This window comes from Alosa pseudoharengus, unplaced genomic scaffold (genome assembly GCF_046254945.1).
Source record: "Alosa pseudoharengus isolate Yale_2024_CS ecotype anadromous, Long Island Sound unplaced genomic scaffold, YU_APseudo_1.1 YU_APseudo_1.1_scf_8, whole genome shotgun sequence".
NCBI classification, from domain to species: Eukaryota; Metazoa; Chordata; class Actinopteri; order Clupeiformes; family Clupeidae; genus Alosa; species Alosa pseudoharengus.
This window is the reverse complement of record NW_027468870.1, coordinates 36,329,585-36,345,797: the sequence shown is the minus strand read 5'-3', so window position 1 is coordinate 36,345,797 and position 16,213 is coordinate 36,329,585. Positions and strand designations below refer to the sequence as shown.

The 16,213-nt window shown below is 48.6% G+C and overlaps 1 protein-coding gene across 1 annotated transcript in view; it reads left to right on the top strand.

Annotated features, from left to right (window-relative positions):
- The window catches only part of synj1 (synaptojanin 1), a 32,340-nt gene extending 16,183 nt beyond the window's left edge, over positions 1 to 16,157 (top strand). The window contains exons 22-27 of the mRNA XM_076274994.1: positions 116 to 301; positions 790 to 918; positions 9,261 to 9,298; positions 9,652 to 9,841; positions 10,294 to 10,787; positions 12,126 to 16,157. Coding sequence (XP_076131109.1) covers positions 116 to 301; positions 790 to 918; positions 9,261 to 9,298; positions 9,652 to 9,841; positions 10,294 to 10,787; positions 12,126 to 13,238 — 2,150 coding nt within the window. The 3' untranslated portion in view covers positions 13,239 to 16,157. The remainder of the gene's footprint in view (positions 1 to 115; positions 302 to 789; positions 919 to 9,260; positions 9,299 to 9,651; positions 9,842 to 10,293; positions 10,788 to 12,125) is intronic.
- Positions 16,158 to 16,213: the final 56 nt, after the last annotated feature.

Here is a 16,213-nt window from a genome sequence, read left to right as displayed (position 1 = left end):
GTCTCCTATGCGTGTACTTTAGTACTATAATTAGTTCCAAGTAGAGTTGCTGTGTGTTCTATTTTGTGAAAGGCCTGTGGCCTGGGTTAACCCCGTCTGGGTTTCACTTCCCCAGGTGACGTGGATGAGGAAGTGGAGGAGATCCTGCCGCAGCACCTGCAGCCTGGAGCGGGCGTCGGCCCCGGCTCGTCCCCACTGCCCTCCCCCCGCGGCAGCCCCTGCCACTCGCCCACGCACGGGGAGCCGGCCGCCCCTAGCCGCCCCAGTCGGGCACCACCGCGCTCCACCGGACAACCACAGGGTAAGAGCCCAGCGTCTAGTTCACAGAAGGGTCACTTCATTTGGGTCCAGTTTCTTTGTTTTGTTTCTATTTTGTCTATTTTATTCATTTTTATCATTTGCTTTAAGTCATATTTTTCTTTTGATTTTGTGTTGTTCTTGTTTTGTTTTATGCACCTAAAGGAAGTTTAAGTCCCGTGCCTTTCAGGAGAGATCTGTCAGGTAAAGAGTCCAGTGCGTGCGGTCAGCCGCTTGTAGACTTGCCTGTAGCGCTTGTGTAGTAGTGTGCTCAGTCGTGTGCAGTGACTTGTGTGAACCAAAGCAAACATGCTTAATGAAATGGAGTGCCCACTTGACTACTAACCTCAACTTCCCTTGCCAACCTTCCCTGTGTGTGTGTGAGTCTTTGAGGAGCTGTAGTTTCAGAGGCAGGCAAATGTGTATGCCCCAGTGATCACCACGGGAGCAGCATGTGATGTCTGATGACCCTTAACACTCTCCCTTTCTCAGGTTCTCCAGTGGACTCTGCAATGGGCGGACCGTCGTCTCAGGGTTTGGAACCCAAGCGGGCCCCTCCCCCGAGGCCCAACGCGCCTCCGGCTCGTCCGGCACCCCCACAGCGCCCACCACCGCCCTCAGGTAAAACCCCACGACCCCAACCCCCCCACTATCTACCTCCACCTTCATATCTCATCTAACCCCTCAGGTAAAACCCCACGACCCCAACCCCCCCACTAGCTACCTCCACCCTCATATCTCATCTAACCCCTCTCATAAGCTTGTGTCCAAACCACTCAACTAACTTTTGCTCCCTCTCACTTCATCCACTTCTACAAGGCGGTAGAAGTCCCATACCTGGTAGAAGGGATTCAGCAGGTAATGAATCTGTCTTCAGGCCCCCCCCCCCCCCATGGCTTACTGTAGATTGTTAATGTGGACATTGCTGTGCAAGATGAATTCTGCTACCTGCTGCAAAACAGCGGCATCTGCCTGTAGTTGGAAAAATTACCATGTGTATGTCAGCATTGCAGTTCACCCTGGTGTTGCTGTTTACCATGCTCTGCTTGTAGCATAGCTTCTGCATGGGTAAAACCCCACGACACCAACCCCCCCCCCCCACTATCTACCTCCACCCTCATATCTCCCCTAACCCCTCTCATGTCCAAACGGCTCAACTAACTTTTGCTCCCTCTCACTCCCATCCAATTGTTCAAGACGGTAGAAGTCCCATACCTGGTAGAAGGGATTCGGCAGGTAATGAATTTGTCTTAATGGCCCCTCATGGCTTAGAGATTCCTAACTTTACTTCCTACTTCGCCTAAACTTTACAAACTGACAAAAAACAGCATCAACAGTCAGGAAACAATTTATGTGGGTCTACCTTTGTTGTAAATAAATTTCTGCATTTTTCCAACGGCATTTTTTAAAAATGTGTAGGTGTTGCTGCTTCTGTTTATCACAACAAGTTTTGGTTTGGTCTTCCCCTCTCGTCGCTGATTGGCCTGACATTTTTCTTGTCTGAGGGAAACGGTTATGAACTATGGTGTTCCAGACTAGATCTCCCTGACAGCAGATCTAGGTGGGCTGGGCCAGGCTATGTTTAAGCAGCCTAACTGATGGATATTGTCGTTTACGTCGGTTTAATTCTTTCCTGCTGCTCCGTTGTCGAAACTCGAAATCGAAAGCTTGACAGAGGAAGAGGAAACCACTAGACTACTTTAGATGTTAGTGCCTTTCTAAAGAAAGGTAGCCTACATTCAGAATAAATGTAAAAAAAAAACCTAAAAGCAGACATCTGGCAGTCTTTTTCAGTTGTGTGTTTCAAGTGCTCCCTTTGTCAGACAGAAGGCAAAACTGAATATCCCTCCTGCATGTCCTGTGGAGTGCGGGATTTAGCGGACGGGAGCGGGACCTAATGTTACAGATGCGGCCGGGCGCAGGACTGAAAAATCTGTCCCATGCAGACCTCTAGTGCAAGATGAATTCTGCTTTCTGCTGCAAAATCTTAACCTGGCCCTAGCCAGATGAATTTCGCTCCGCCTAGCTCCACTCATCCATCTGGAACCGATCCATTGAAGTGTTGCTTCAGAAGGCTGGACCTAATCAAAAAATGCTTGCATATGATTGAATAAGCCACTTGTCCGTCATCTATTGACGTGCTACTTCAACCACTCACATCGAAGCCAACCCGTGACGCTGATAACAGTCTCACTGTCGCTTCTACGCTATGTCACATCTATGAAACTCCCGCCCTGCGTCCTGATTGGCTAAACCATAAAGTTGGTTGGAGAAATCACTCTCAATGGAAGAGGTTCCAGATGGATGTGAGTGAAGCTAGGCGGAGCTAAGCGGAACGACATTCATCTGGCTAGGGCCAGGTTAGCAAAATCTGCCTGTAGTTGGGAAAATGACCATGTGTTTGTCAGCATAGCTTCCGCATAGGTAAAACCCCACGACCCCAACCCCCCCACTATCTACCTCCACCCTCATATCTCATCTAACCCCTCAGGTAAAACCCCACGACCCCAACCCCCCCACTAGCTACCTCCACCACCGCCCTCAGGTAAAACCCCACGACCCCAACCCCCCCACTATCTACCTCCACCCTCATATCTCATCTAACCCCTCTCATAAGCTTGTGTCCAAACTGCTCAACTAACTTTTGCTCCCTCTCACTTCATCTACTTGTACAAGGCGGTAGAAGTCCCATACCTGGTAGAAGGGATTCAGCAGGTAATAAATCTGTCTTCATGGCCTCCCCCTCATGGCTTACTGTAGATTGTTAGTGCGGACATTGCTGTCCAAGATAGAGGTCTGCACTCCCGCTGGAGTCCCGCGGTACCCAGCGATCGCGACGCTAAAGAGTGCGGCGCAGGACACATTTTGAAAGCACTATGCAGGAGTGGGCGGGATTAGAGAGGTGTGTTTGCGGGTGCGGCAGAAACAGATGATTCACTGCACTCCTGCAAATGAAATATGTGCGTAAAATAACATACAGAAATGATTAAAGTAGTGTATGTGATTATAGTTCAGCTGGATGTTCTGTCAGGCAGTATTAAAAAACGGGGTTTAAGCTAGCCTGGAAATATCCAGACTCATTCAGTCTGGGAACTCTCGATTGGGAAACGTTTTCAACACTTGCATCGCGACGGGCACTAACTTTGAAATCATTGGTCCAGCCTTACCAATCACATTGATCAGAGATTCCTAACTTTACTTCCTACTTGGCCTAAACTTTACAAACTGACAAAAAACAGCATCAAAAGTCAAAAAATATTTTTTGTGGGTCTACCTTTGCTGTAAATAAATTTCTGCATTTTCCCAACGGCATTTTTGACATTTGCCGGTGTTGCTGCTTCTGTTTATCACAACAAGTTTTGGTTTCGTCTTCCCCTCTTGTCGCTGATTGGCCTGACATTTTTCTTGTCTGAAAGAAACGGTTATGAACTATGGTGTTCCAGACTAGATCTCCCTGACAGCAGATCTAGGTTGGTGGGGCCAGGCTAGGTTTAAGCAGCCTAACTGACGGATATTGACGTTTGCGTGGGTTCAATTATTTCCTGCTGCTCTGTTGTCGAAACTCGAAATCGAAAGCATGACAGAGTAAGAGGACACTACTCGACTACTTCAGATGTTAGTGTCTTTCTAAAGAAAGGTAGCATACATTCACAATTCAGACATCTGGCAGTCTTTTTCAGTTGTGTGTATCAAGTGCTCCTTTCGTCAGACAGAAGGCAAAACTGAATATCCCTCCTGCATGTCCTGTGGAGTGCGGGATTTAGCGGACGGGAGCGGGACCTAATGTTACAGATGCGGCCAGGCGCAGGACTGAAAAATCTGTCCCATACAGACCTCTAGTGCAAGATGAATTCTGCTTTCTGCTGCAAAATCTGCCTGTAGTTGGGAAAATGACCATGTGTTTGTCAGCATTGCTTGTAGCATAGCTTCCGCATAGGTAAAACCCCACGACCCCAACCCCCCCACTATCTACCTCCACCCTCATATCTCATCTAACCCCTCTCATAAGCTTGTGTCCAAACCGCTCAACTAACTTTTGCTCCCTCTCACTTCATCTACTTGTACAAGGCGGTAGAAGTCCCATACCTGGTAGGAGGGATTCAGCAGGTAATAAATCTGTCTTCATGGCCTCCCCCTCATGGCTTACTGTAGATTGTTAGTGCGGACATTGCTGTCCAAGATAGAGGTCTGCACTCCCGCTGGAGTCCCGCGGTACCCAGCGATCGCGACGCTAAAGAGTGCGGCGCAGGACACATTTTGAAAGCACTATGCAGGAGTGGGCGGGATTAGAGAGGTGTGTTTGCGGGTGCGGCAGAAACAGATGATTCACTGCACTCCTGCAAATGAAATATGTGCGTAAAATAACATACAGAAATGATTAAAGTAGTGTATGTGATTATAGTTCAGCTGGATGTTCTGTCAGGCAGTATTAAAAAACGGGGTTTAAGCTAGCCTGGAAATATCCAGACTCATTTAGTCTGGGAACTCTCGATTGGGAAACGTTTTCAACACTTGCATCGCGACGGGCACTAACTTTGAAATCATTGGTCCAGCCTTACCAATCACATTGATCAGAGATTCCTAACTTTACTTCCTACTTGGCCTAAACTTTACAAACTGACAAAAAACAGCATCAAAAGTCAAAAAATATTTTTTGTCGGTCTACCTTTGCTGTAAATAAATTTCTGCATTTTCCCAACGGCATTTTTGACATTTGCCGGTGTTGCTGCTTCTGTTTATCACAACAAGTTTTGGTTTCGTCTTCCCCTCTTGTCGCTGATTGGCCTGACATTTTTCTTGTCTGAAAGAAACGGTTATGAACTATGGTGTTCCAGACTAGATCTCCCTGACAGCAGATCTAGGTTGGTGGGGCCAGGCTAGGTTTAAGCAGCCTAACTGACGGATATTGACGTTTGCGTGGGTTCAATTATTTCCTGCTGCTCTGTTGTCGAAACTCGAAATCGAAAGCATGACAGAGTAAGAGGACACTACTCGACTACTTCAGATGTTAGTGTCTTTCTAAAGAAAGGTAGCATACATTCACAATTCAGACATCTGGCAGTCTTTTTCAGTTGTGTGTATCAAGTGCTCCTTTCGTCAGACAGAAGGCAAAACTGAATATCCCTCCTGCATGTCCTGTGGAGTGCGGGATTTAGCGGACGGGAGCGGGACCTAATGTTACAGATGCGGCCGGGCGCAGGACTGAAAAATCTGTCCCATACAGACCTCTAGTGCAAGATGAATTCTGCTTTCTGCTGCAAAATCTGCCTGTAGTTGGGAAAATGACCATGTGTTTGTCAGCATTGCTTGTAGCATAGCTTCCGCATAGGTAAAACCCCACGACCCCAACCCCCCCACTATCTACCTCCACCCTCATATCTCATCTAACCCCTCTCATAAGCTTGTGTCCAAACCGCTCAACTAACTTTTGCTCCCTCTCACTTCATCTACTTGTACAAGGCGGTAGAAGTCCCATACCTGGTAGAAGGGATTCAGCAGGTAATAAATCTGTCTTCATGGCCTCCCCCTCATGGCTTACTGTAGATTGTTAGTGCGGACATTGCTGTCCAAGATAGAGGTCTGCACTCCCGCTGGAGTCCCGCGGTACCCAGCGATCGCGACGCTAAAGAGTGCGGCGCAGGACACATTTTGAAAGCACTATGCAGGAGTGGGCGGGATTAGAGAGGTGTGTTTGCGGGTGCGGCAGAAACAGATGATTCACTGCACTCCTGCAAATGAAATATGTGCGTAAAATAACATACAGAAATGATTAAAGTAGTGTATGTGATTATAGTTCAGCTGGATGTTCTGTCAGGCAGTATTAAAAAACGGGGTTTAAGCTAGCCTGGAAATATCCAGACTCATTCAGTCTGGGAACTCTCGATTGGGAAACGTTTTCAACACTTGCATCGCGACGGGCACTAACTTTGAAATCATTGGTCCAGCCTTACCAATCACATTGATCAGAGATTACTAACTTTACTTCCTACTTTGCACAAACTTTACAAACTGACAATAAACAGCATCAACTGTCAAAAAACAATTTATGTGGGTCTACCTTTGCTGTAAATACATTTCTGCATTTTCCTAACGGCATTTTTGACATTTGCAGGTGTTGCTGCTTCTGTTTATCACAACAAGTTTTGGTTTCGTCTTCCCCTGTTGTCGCTGATTGGCCTGACATTTTTCTTGTCTGAAAGAAACGGTTATGAACTATGGTGTTCCAGACTAGATTTCCCTGACAGCAGATCTAGGGGGGCGGGGCCAGGCTAGGTTTAAGCAGCCTAACTGACGGATATTGACGTTTGTTTGGGTTCAATTCATTCCTGCTGCTCCGTTGTCAAAACTCGAAATCGAAAGCATGACAGAGGAAGAGGACACCACTCGACTACTTCAGATGTTAGTGTCTTTCTAAAGAAAGGTAGCCTACATTCACAATTCAGACATCTGGCAGTCTTTTTCAGTTGTGTGTATCAAGTGCTCCTTTCGTCAGACAGAAGGCAAAACTGAATATCCCTCCTGCATGTCCTGTGGAGTGCGGGATTTAGCGGACGGGAGCGGGACCTAATGTTACAGATGCGGCCGGGCGCAGGACTGAAAAATCTGTCCCATGCAGACCTCTAGTGCAAGATGAATTCTGCTTTCTGCTGCAAAATCTGCCTGTAGTTGGGAAAATGACCATGTGTTTGTCAGCATTGCTTGTAGCATAGCTTCCGCATAGGTAAAACCCCACGACCCCAACCCCCCCACTATCTACCTCCACCCTCATATCTCATCTAACCCCTCTCATAAGCTCATGTCCAAACCGCTCAACTAACTTTTGCTCCCTCTCACTTCATCCACTTGTACAAGGCGGTAGAAGTCCCATACCTGGTAGAAGGGATTCAGCAGGTAATGAATCTGTCTTCAGCCCCCTCCCCCTCATGGCTTACTGTAGATTGTTAGTGCGGACATTGCTGTGCAAGATGAATTCTGCTACCTGCTGCAAAACGGCGCCATCTGCCTGTAATTGGAAAATTGACCATGTGTATGTCAGCATTGCAGTTCACCCTAGTGTTGCTGTTTACCATGCTTTGCTTGTAGCATAGCTGTGTTGTTGGACACATACCAGATCATGTGCGCACGCACTCATACATGCTGTGCTGTTTTGTGACGGACTTGGCAGATTTGCATTGTCCTGTGATGTTGTGATGTGAATAGGTTTTTTTTTCTTGAATGACTTTGCATTGTACTAAGTGTATGGTTATTTTGATTCATTTTTTGGATAAGTGGAAATTACACAATTATTACTCTTGCTTGAAGCCTTCAATGAAGGGTTTGGAGATCTTCAGGGTTCGTCATTTGATATGTTGGACATGGAAGGTAAATGTGAAATGTCAGGTAGATGTGGAGTTCTCTCTTCCCAAACTCCTGTCAAAGGGTAATCATCAATTAAGGCTTTGTGATCCAAACAACGTGTGATCCAAACAACTTCTAGAAACATTCCAGTTTTGATCTGGCATTAATAGGTGACCCATGAAGCCTCAATTGTTTTTCGTCCTCATTCCCGATATCGTGTACAAGAACTCTGAAGTGGTTGTGGTGACTCTGTGATATTCTTAGCGTAGAGGAACCGATAGTTGTGGCCCCATGATCAGAAGCTGTGTTAGAGGATACTGGCGGAAATTCTGATGTTTTCCGCCTTGTTTTCATTCCAACGTTGCATGTCTGTGGGGTAGTGCAAGTGCAAGTATTTGAGTGAAAGTAATCCTTGGCTTTCCTTTCCGCATGCTGCATGAAAGGACAAAAAAGCCCTGCATTATCCCGAGCCGACCCTGCAGGTAAGTTTGAACCTTTGGCGCACGGATGTCAATCCTGTATGAATTCCTGCACGAACCCCTCCTCCCCTCCCCTCCCCTCCCCTATTCTCCTCTCTTGTGCGTGCGTCCAAACGGGCGTTACCGGTGCTCCTAACTCTCGGCCGAGCTGCAGATTTGTCCTGACTGATTTGGGACAGTCGGTGGGGGGTGAACCGCTCTCACATCTCCCTGCGGCATAATCCCTGGGCTAGCCTTTCACCGCTACAAAACGGCAGCTTTATCTCCGAGGGCTTGGCTTGTCTACACCACACCTGGCAGGTGCGATGAGAGGGCCCCATCTGCCCAACCCCCAACCTGTTTTCCCAAAGAAGTGTGCTGGCCTGCCCCGCTTTGCTCTGCTCTCCACAGGCTGGTCCGGTCATTTAAGTTGCGTGGGAAACAGGGCTGGACGAGGGAGGCCAAGCCGAGGGGAGGGGAGGGCAGGGCAGCCCCAGTGAGGGAGCTGCAGGGCTGGGGGAGGACAGAGGGACAGGTGCCTCAGTCAGCAGTGTCCTTCACCTCACATCCACCAAGGGCAAGGGGACAAGGGGATTCATAGTGAGGTGGCGGCCCCCTGCTGTGAGCTGGAAAAGGCTGAAAAGTCTGTGTGTGTGTGTGTGTGTGTGTGTGTGTGTGTGTGTGTGTGTGTGTGTGTGTGTGTGTGTGTGTGTGTGTGTGTGTGTGTGTGTGTGCGTGTGTGCGTGTGTGCGTGTGCGTGAGTGTGTGTGTGTGCGTGAGTGTGTTTATGTGTGTGTGCGCGCGCGCGCATCATGGAGTTAAACTTATGCAGCTGTTGGACACGCCTTTTAAGCTAAATTTGGATCTAGTCATGACACTTGTCTACTTGTCAATCCAAATCAAGAGTTAAAGTGTGTGCGTGTGTGTGTGTGAGGGGAAATGCAGGTGAAATAATACACAGAGTTAATAATCTGGCCCTTTGTAAACGTGCTCTTCCACTTTGTGCGTATCCTATGAACGTGTATGTTGAGAGAAATGAGCTGGACCCAAGGAGCCTCTCTGGCCAGGAGACTTGTCCACTTGTGCGCTGCCCCCAGTGGAGCTCTCCTGGCCCGTGGCCCAGCGGTGACTGAATGTGTTTATAATGCCTGCTGTTGTGTGTTTTAGGGCGCGGCCAGGCTGCTGCAGGAGCCGTCGGACGCCCGGTGAGTCATCCCACTCTGCTTTTCCTCTCCAAGGACAAAAATAAGAAAACATGGTCTTGATTTCCTCATATCTAGTGAGCAGACTTGGGCATAGAGTCCAGCTACTGTGCAATGATGCATTACTCATATCCATTCCATTCAGTGGGGAATATAGTAACACTAAAGGCACGAAGTGGAAACTTTATTGTTTTGAACATCATGCTACGAATAGAGACTTCAGCATACTCTAATCTACAAACCCCACATGTCTAGCTTTGCACATGACTGAAATGCCGACTTTTTATCTTGTTGTCCTCTCCATAGTTATAGATGTGACTCATTAAACATTAGCTAAGCGATATGTGTCTCTGTAGAATATCCCAGCGCGTGCAGGGGTCATCAGTGTTCCACCGGTGGCCAGACCCCCACCCCCGGCTCACCCTGGAGCTCCGAGACCCGCGGCTGACGTGCACCCCGGAGCCCCGCGGCCGGCCCCCGACATGCACCCCGGAGCGCCGCGCCCCTCCCCCGAACCCCAGAGCAGGCCAGCGCAGCCGCCCGCCGGTGAGCTCAGCCAAGTGCAGACGTGTACAGAGACTACTACAGTACTACTGTACTGGTGTTGGTGGCTTGCGCCACTCGCCTGCTGTCCCGCGTACTGTCCCACTCGCCTACTGTCCCACGTACTGTCCCACTCGCCTACTACTAGCACTTGCCAGCTGTTCCATTGGCTAGGGTTGGAATAGTGGGCAAGTGGTGTGAGGGTGTGTCACAGGATAATAGGTGAGTGGTGCAGAACAGTAATCAAGGTGCACGAGACTGTAGAGTGGAGCGGGCCACCACAAACAGTACAGTACAGTTCCCGCTCCCACTGCGTCTGGCTTTTTGCTTCCCCCCCAGTCTCTCTAGCAAGTTTTGGTGGAGACCACAAACATGTTGTATTTTCATCTGTTGGGAATTGCTGTGACTTTGGTCTATGTCCAGGTTATTCACATTGTGTGTCTCCTTCCCCCTAGGTCCACCTCCTGCAATACCAGGACCTATGAGACCCCAGATGGCGCCTCCCATGCAACCCCAGATGGCGCCTCCCATGCAACCCCAGATGACTCCCCCCATGCAGGCGCAGATGGCGCCTCCCATGCAGCCTCAGATGGCGCCTCCCATGCAGCCGCAGATGGCGCCTCCCATGCAGCCGCAGATGGCAACCCCTATGCAGCCTCAGATGGCGCCTCCCATGCAACCCCAAGCATCGGTGCAGCAGCGTCTGCCGACCCCTCTCCTGCCCTCTCCGATGCAGCCGCAGTCGGCCGCCGGCGGCCCCCAGGCATCTTCTCCGGTCGGCCCCCCGCCACCCCAGCCGGGCCTGGCCTCCCCCAAGCCCCCGCCGCGCAGCCGCTCCTCCCACACCATCCCCCCGGAGTCGGCCCAGGGCCAAGCCCCGGCTACAGCCCCGGCTACAGCCCCGGCCCCAGCTACAGCTCCAGCTCCAGCTCCAGCTCCAGCCTCACAGGTGAGCGCCACCCCCCCATCTCTAAGCCCCTACAGCACAGGGCATTCCTCTTCTGCTGTCTAACCCAGTAACCCGCTCTACTGGTCATACGGGCTCATTAGTCCAGCCAGCCTGGTCAGTAAATCGGCTGTAATTGTGTCCGGGCTTTCTTTTGGAGTTAGTATGCGCTTCTGCGATGCTGAAGACTTTAACTTAAAGTATCGCACTTAAAGTGAGATTCAGATTCTCAATTTTAAAATAAAACAATTGAAATCTGTGTAGCCATGTAGACTAACGTAAGCACAGAGAGAAAAGGAGGCATTTAAGTGTCTAGGCACATTTACAATGACTGGAGTCTGTGTGAGTAATGGCTCCTTCTCTTCGCTGTCCTTACACAGCCAACCTTTAATTTGCAGATTTATAGACGCTTGCAAAGTTCAGTTGCTCTTCTCTCCTCTTTCCCTGTTAAACGTCAGTGACTGCACCTCTCCTCTTAACTCTTTGCACTAACGGTGCCCTCTCTCCCCCGCTGCATGTGTGTTTCTCTCTCTCACACACAGGAGCAGCCCTCAGGGTAACAGGTATTTATTTATCAGTGATCAGACATTAGTGTTTCCTCCAAAGTGCTCAACCATACCTCCCACAAACAATGTATGATCGGCTCCATAGTTCCATACATTGAATGAATTCACATTTGGTTTTAAGTTCCTTTTCTTCGTGGCCGTTCCATTGGTGAACCTTGTAAACCTTGTTTTTTTTTTAAGTCAGTCATGTATTTGTGCAAATATTTGTGTTGTGCATTCCATTTTTCTTTGAAACCATAGTTGTTTTAATGGGGGGACAAGTGGATGTGTTGGTGTTCTTGATACTCCCCACAATTTCTTTAGGACTTGTGAATGAAAAAATGAAATGACACGTAGCATAGAAACCAGCATATACACCTGGTCTGACCTACAGTTCCATTGTGACCCCAGTGCTTGACTCTGTTTTGTATATGTACCACCCCACTCTTAATGAATGCCTATCAACATATTTTATTTATTCACTAATGACCATGTTATTTAATGTATTAATCCAAACAGTTGTTTTGTATGTATGTTGTCATCACCGGCTATACATTCCATGGTCTCTCTCTAAGACCCTGTGGAAATAACGTGTAGTTTTTTGTCTTACAGTAATAATAATGATCTCAACTGTTACTAGTTTATTTAACATAGAACTCCTGGATGATGGCTTATTGGTTTTATAAAGGCAAAAGCCTGTAGCCTTGAGTTAGAATTTCCTCTCCATTGTCAGCAGTGGCGCCGTAAGCCTCACCATGGCACCATATTTTGATCCTGCCTTTCTTATTCCACGCAGGTCAACGGACTGAACGGCCTCCAGCGAGAAGCACAATGGAAACCAGACCCCTTCGACACGCTCCCCTCCGACCTCTTCCCTGCGCCCTCCTCCTGGCTCAACACCCAGTCCCTGACCCGCAGCAGCTCGCTGCGCTCCGGCCCGCTCCCGCTCCTGCTCCCGCCGCCCCAGCCCCGGTCCTCGTCCTCGGCCACGCTGCCCCCTGCCTCCCGCTCGCTGCACTCGGCGCCCCTCTTCTCCACCGCGTCCTCCTCCTCGCCCTCGTCGTCCCCCCTGCAGGCGCCCTTCTCCTCATCCTCCTCCTTCTCCTCCGCCTCTGCGTCCCCGGCCCCGGAGTGGGACTCGTCGTCCGGCAGCACGCCCTCCCTCCTGCCGCCGCCGCCACCGGTGCCGTCACGCAGCCGCTCGCAGGAGACGCTGTCGCGCGTCTCGCCCAACCCCTTCCTGAGCGAGCAGCCCCCCGCCCCCAGCAGCAGCAGCAGCAGCAACCCCTTCACGGGCGGCCTGGCTCTGACCCACACGCAGCGCCGCTCGCTCACGCCGGACTTCTCCGCACAGCAGCAGGCTCAGGCCGCCTCGGCCTTCCAGAGGACCATGTCGGCCATGTCTGCTTTCGCCCCCAAACAGCCCGCCTTCCCACTGACCCCCCTGACCCCCCTCACGCCCATCCCCGTCCCTGCCCCTGCTGTCGCCCCCCCTGCCCCTGCTGTCGGCCCCCCTGCCCCTGCTGTCGGCCCAGCTGTCGCCCCCCCTGCCCCTGCTGTCGGCCCAGCTGTCGCCCCCCCTGCCCCTGCCCCAGAGACGCGCAAGCAGCAGTGGGTCACGTTCGACGATGACTCAGACTTCCTGCTCAGAGGGAAGGCCTCCGCCACAGCGGCGGCGGCAGCAGCAGCCCCCCTACTTCCTCTCTCCACGCCCAGCCCAGCGTCGTTTACACAGGCCCAAATGCAGCCTCCCGCCTCTGGCCTCGGCATCGAGAACAGCTGGGGCTCCACCTCCTCTTCCTCCTCCTCCACCACGTCATTTCCCATCCTGCCGCCCCCCCTCCCTACCAGGACTAACCCAAACCACCCACACATACCCACACGAACGAGCGAGTTCACCGAGAGATGAGTGTGTTGACTGATTGTTGTTCAAAGAGTGCGTGCGCGGAAAAGAATATCTAGAGAAACATATTGCGTATATTTATGTGTATTATGGTTTGTATAAAGTGCGGTGTATAGGACAGGTTTGAACTCTCCATTCCCAATCCCCATTAACCAGGCACTCAAAGTCTGTCATTTAAGAAAACGTAGAGATATTCCATACAGCATCATTGCACGAGATGGGATCAAGAATATCAGATGTTATTTTCATTTAAGCAGGAGAACTGTGCCTGTGTCTGTTATATTTATGAAAAGTATATACAAATATATATATATATATATATATATATATATATATATACATACATATATGCGCACAGATGTGTGTGTGTGTGTGTATATATGTGTAAAATACTGTGCAATACTTAACTGTTGTATGGCCATATGCTACCATTTTACCAGTTAGCCGAAGTCTGCACAATACGTAGTGGACCACCTGCACACACAGATTTCTTTCTCATGGTCACTGTGGCCTCTTCCACTAAGACTTCCAGCTGACCCCCCTCCCCAAAACGCATTATACTATGCCCCTGGAGACTCTTTGTATTGCTTTATTTTACTTATGCACCTGAGCAGGAGTGATTTTAATGGGATGTCACAAGAACTGCAGCGACCCACATGCCAGGCTACGCCTGTTAGTTGTCACCACAGTCATATCAGTAAGAGAAGTAGCCTGAACCATTGATATTATTTTTCAGTAGTGCTTTCTTTGCCATGAATGTACATTCAGTTTGCTTTGCCTTTTGTTTCGACAAACGCATATTCGTGTGTGCAAGCAGTCAGCGCAAATGGCATGTTGCAAGCCACTGCAAAGGTTACTTAGCACTGGCGACTGGACCCCTTTTGACGGACAGACACTGGTCAGTGCCAGTCAGTATCATGTGTCCACATGTGGCGTCTCTTGTGCCCATACTGTATCTTAATGCATACTAACTTACAGAAGCATTTTCCCTTCCATGTATTGTGAAACCAGCAACTTGGTGTGTATATATATATATTTATGGTATATACATGTCATATCTAAAATGCACTGAAAAGTCAATGTCTTTGGGGCTTTCAAGGTTTGTTTTGAAGCCAAAGTTTGAGGCGTCTGGCTTACGTCTGGCTTACTGGCAGAGCATATCAGTTCCACTGGCATAGTTAACTTCAGTGTGCCACTCACTCTTCGGCTACGTGTGATCTAGTGCTTCTGTGTCTTCTGATCCAAAGCATTGAGCAGTACTGCTGTATATTTAATGAATTTTAATGAATGTGGTGTAATTGTTCTGTTAAGATCTGATATCCAGACGTTATTGATAGGAAGCCGTGGTCCACATCGGTGTTTGTGTTTGTGTGCGTGTATGTGAGAGTGCAATGAACTTGTGCTGGCTTTTTTCTTTTTTTCTTTTGAAGTCCACCTCTAGAGATGAAATTGAAATTTTGGTTCATTCTGGTTTTAATTCTGGTGTTTTTGTTTCAATCTGTAAAAGTACCGTCTTCCTGTCACATAATGCATACTGTGTGCGTGTGGATGTGCAGGCTGTAACAGGACCACTGTGTTTTCTCATGGCAGTAGATGCATTTTAAAAGGAAACTCGCTCTTGGATAGAAATGGCTGCCGACCCTATCAAAGTGGCTGCCATGAATAACGGTCTAGCTTCTTGGATCATGTACGAAAGGGCAGGCATGCACATTTGCAATGTATATCAGAGAATATGCTGCTTGTCCGCTTATTACTCTTTGTAGGACTTTGTGAAAAGAGTTGCTTTCAGCACTGCCAGTATCTATTGCTCTTGGGTTTCCACCTTCCTACATTTTAAAAAATGAGTTTTTAAAACAGTGGCACCTCTAGGCCACCGTATTATTTTTCACAACTGTACCACTCCCACAAGGCAACACAGCTGAGCAGTCCTTTGCTGCAGTGGGTGGCCATGCGGGGATATTGTGCATTAAATGCTGTTTTGACATTTTGTGTGATGGGACATTTTTATCAGATTTCACAGCTTTCAGTATTTGAAACCTTTCCATGATCAGGCATTGCTTTTCATCATGCCCCTTCTTAAATAAACAGACACTTGTGTGAAGGATTCTAACCATGGCACCAAAAGTTTTATGTATGTGTTTAAATGTGGTCTTGTCGAAGCAGCAGTGGCGTCAGTATTGTACCTTTTATCGTACTACCTACTATTTCTGTATTGTTGGGTTTACATGTAACTGCACATGCATTAATGAACATCAGTGGATGGCTTAAATGTGGAGAATTGCACATGGCATGTGGAGGATTGCAACATTACCCTTTGAGCGAGGTGGTCCATTCCTTTCTACTGGAAGCCTTGATGGCACCACCAGGTAGCTTGTTTTGACTTCTTTTCTAAAAAGGGGCAAGGCCTTACCAGTGGTGGAAAGCGCAGGGTAAGAAAAATGCCTCCTAGTAGCCTACTAAATCCAGTGCATCATTTGCTCAGTAACAGCCACTTTCTGTATTTACACTCACTGATTAGGGATGTCTTTGCAACATGATTTCATGACCGTTTAGTTGGTGTGAGATCACTTCCGATAGGAACTCTTGGAAAGCTTTGATATTGTGTTTGGGGTGTACAGTGAATGAGAGCGTTCAATCTGAGAGACGTAGAGCCAGAGGCATAAGGGGATCGCTTTTACTTAAAAGGCCAGATTTTCTAGGAGTCTGTTTACTCCCTTTGTGAGGTGAATGTTCCCTTGTAGCTGTAACCCAGTAGTGACAAAAATGCTGTTGTTGACCATATTCTGTATATCAAAGAAACCAGGAACTACAGACCATTAATTAGTATTTAAACATCTGTGATTCATGTGCAAAACTGAGTGCACAGTTCTTGTATGAAGCAATTGGTGTTGTATGTATGCAATAATAAATATATATCAAACTGATTATCATGTGTCAGAGTGCAATTGCTGTACAGAAACCAGCCCCCATTGGTCATGTTT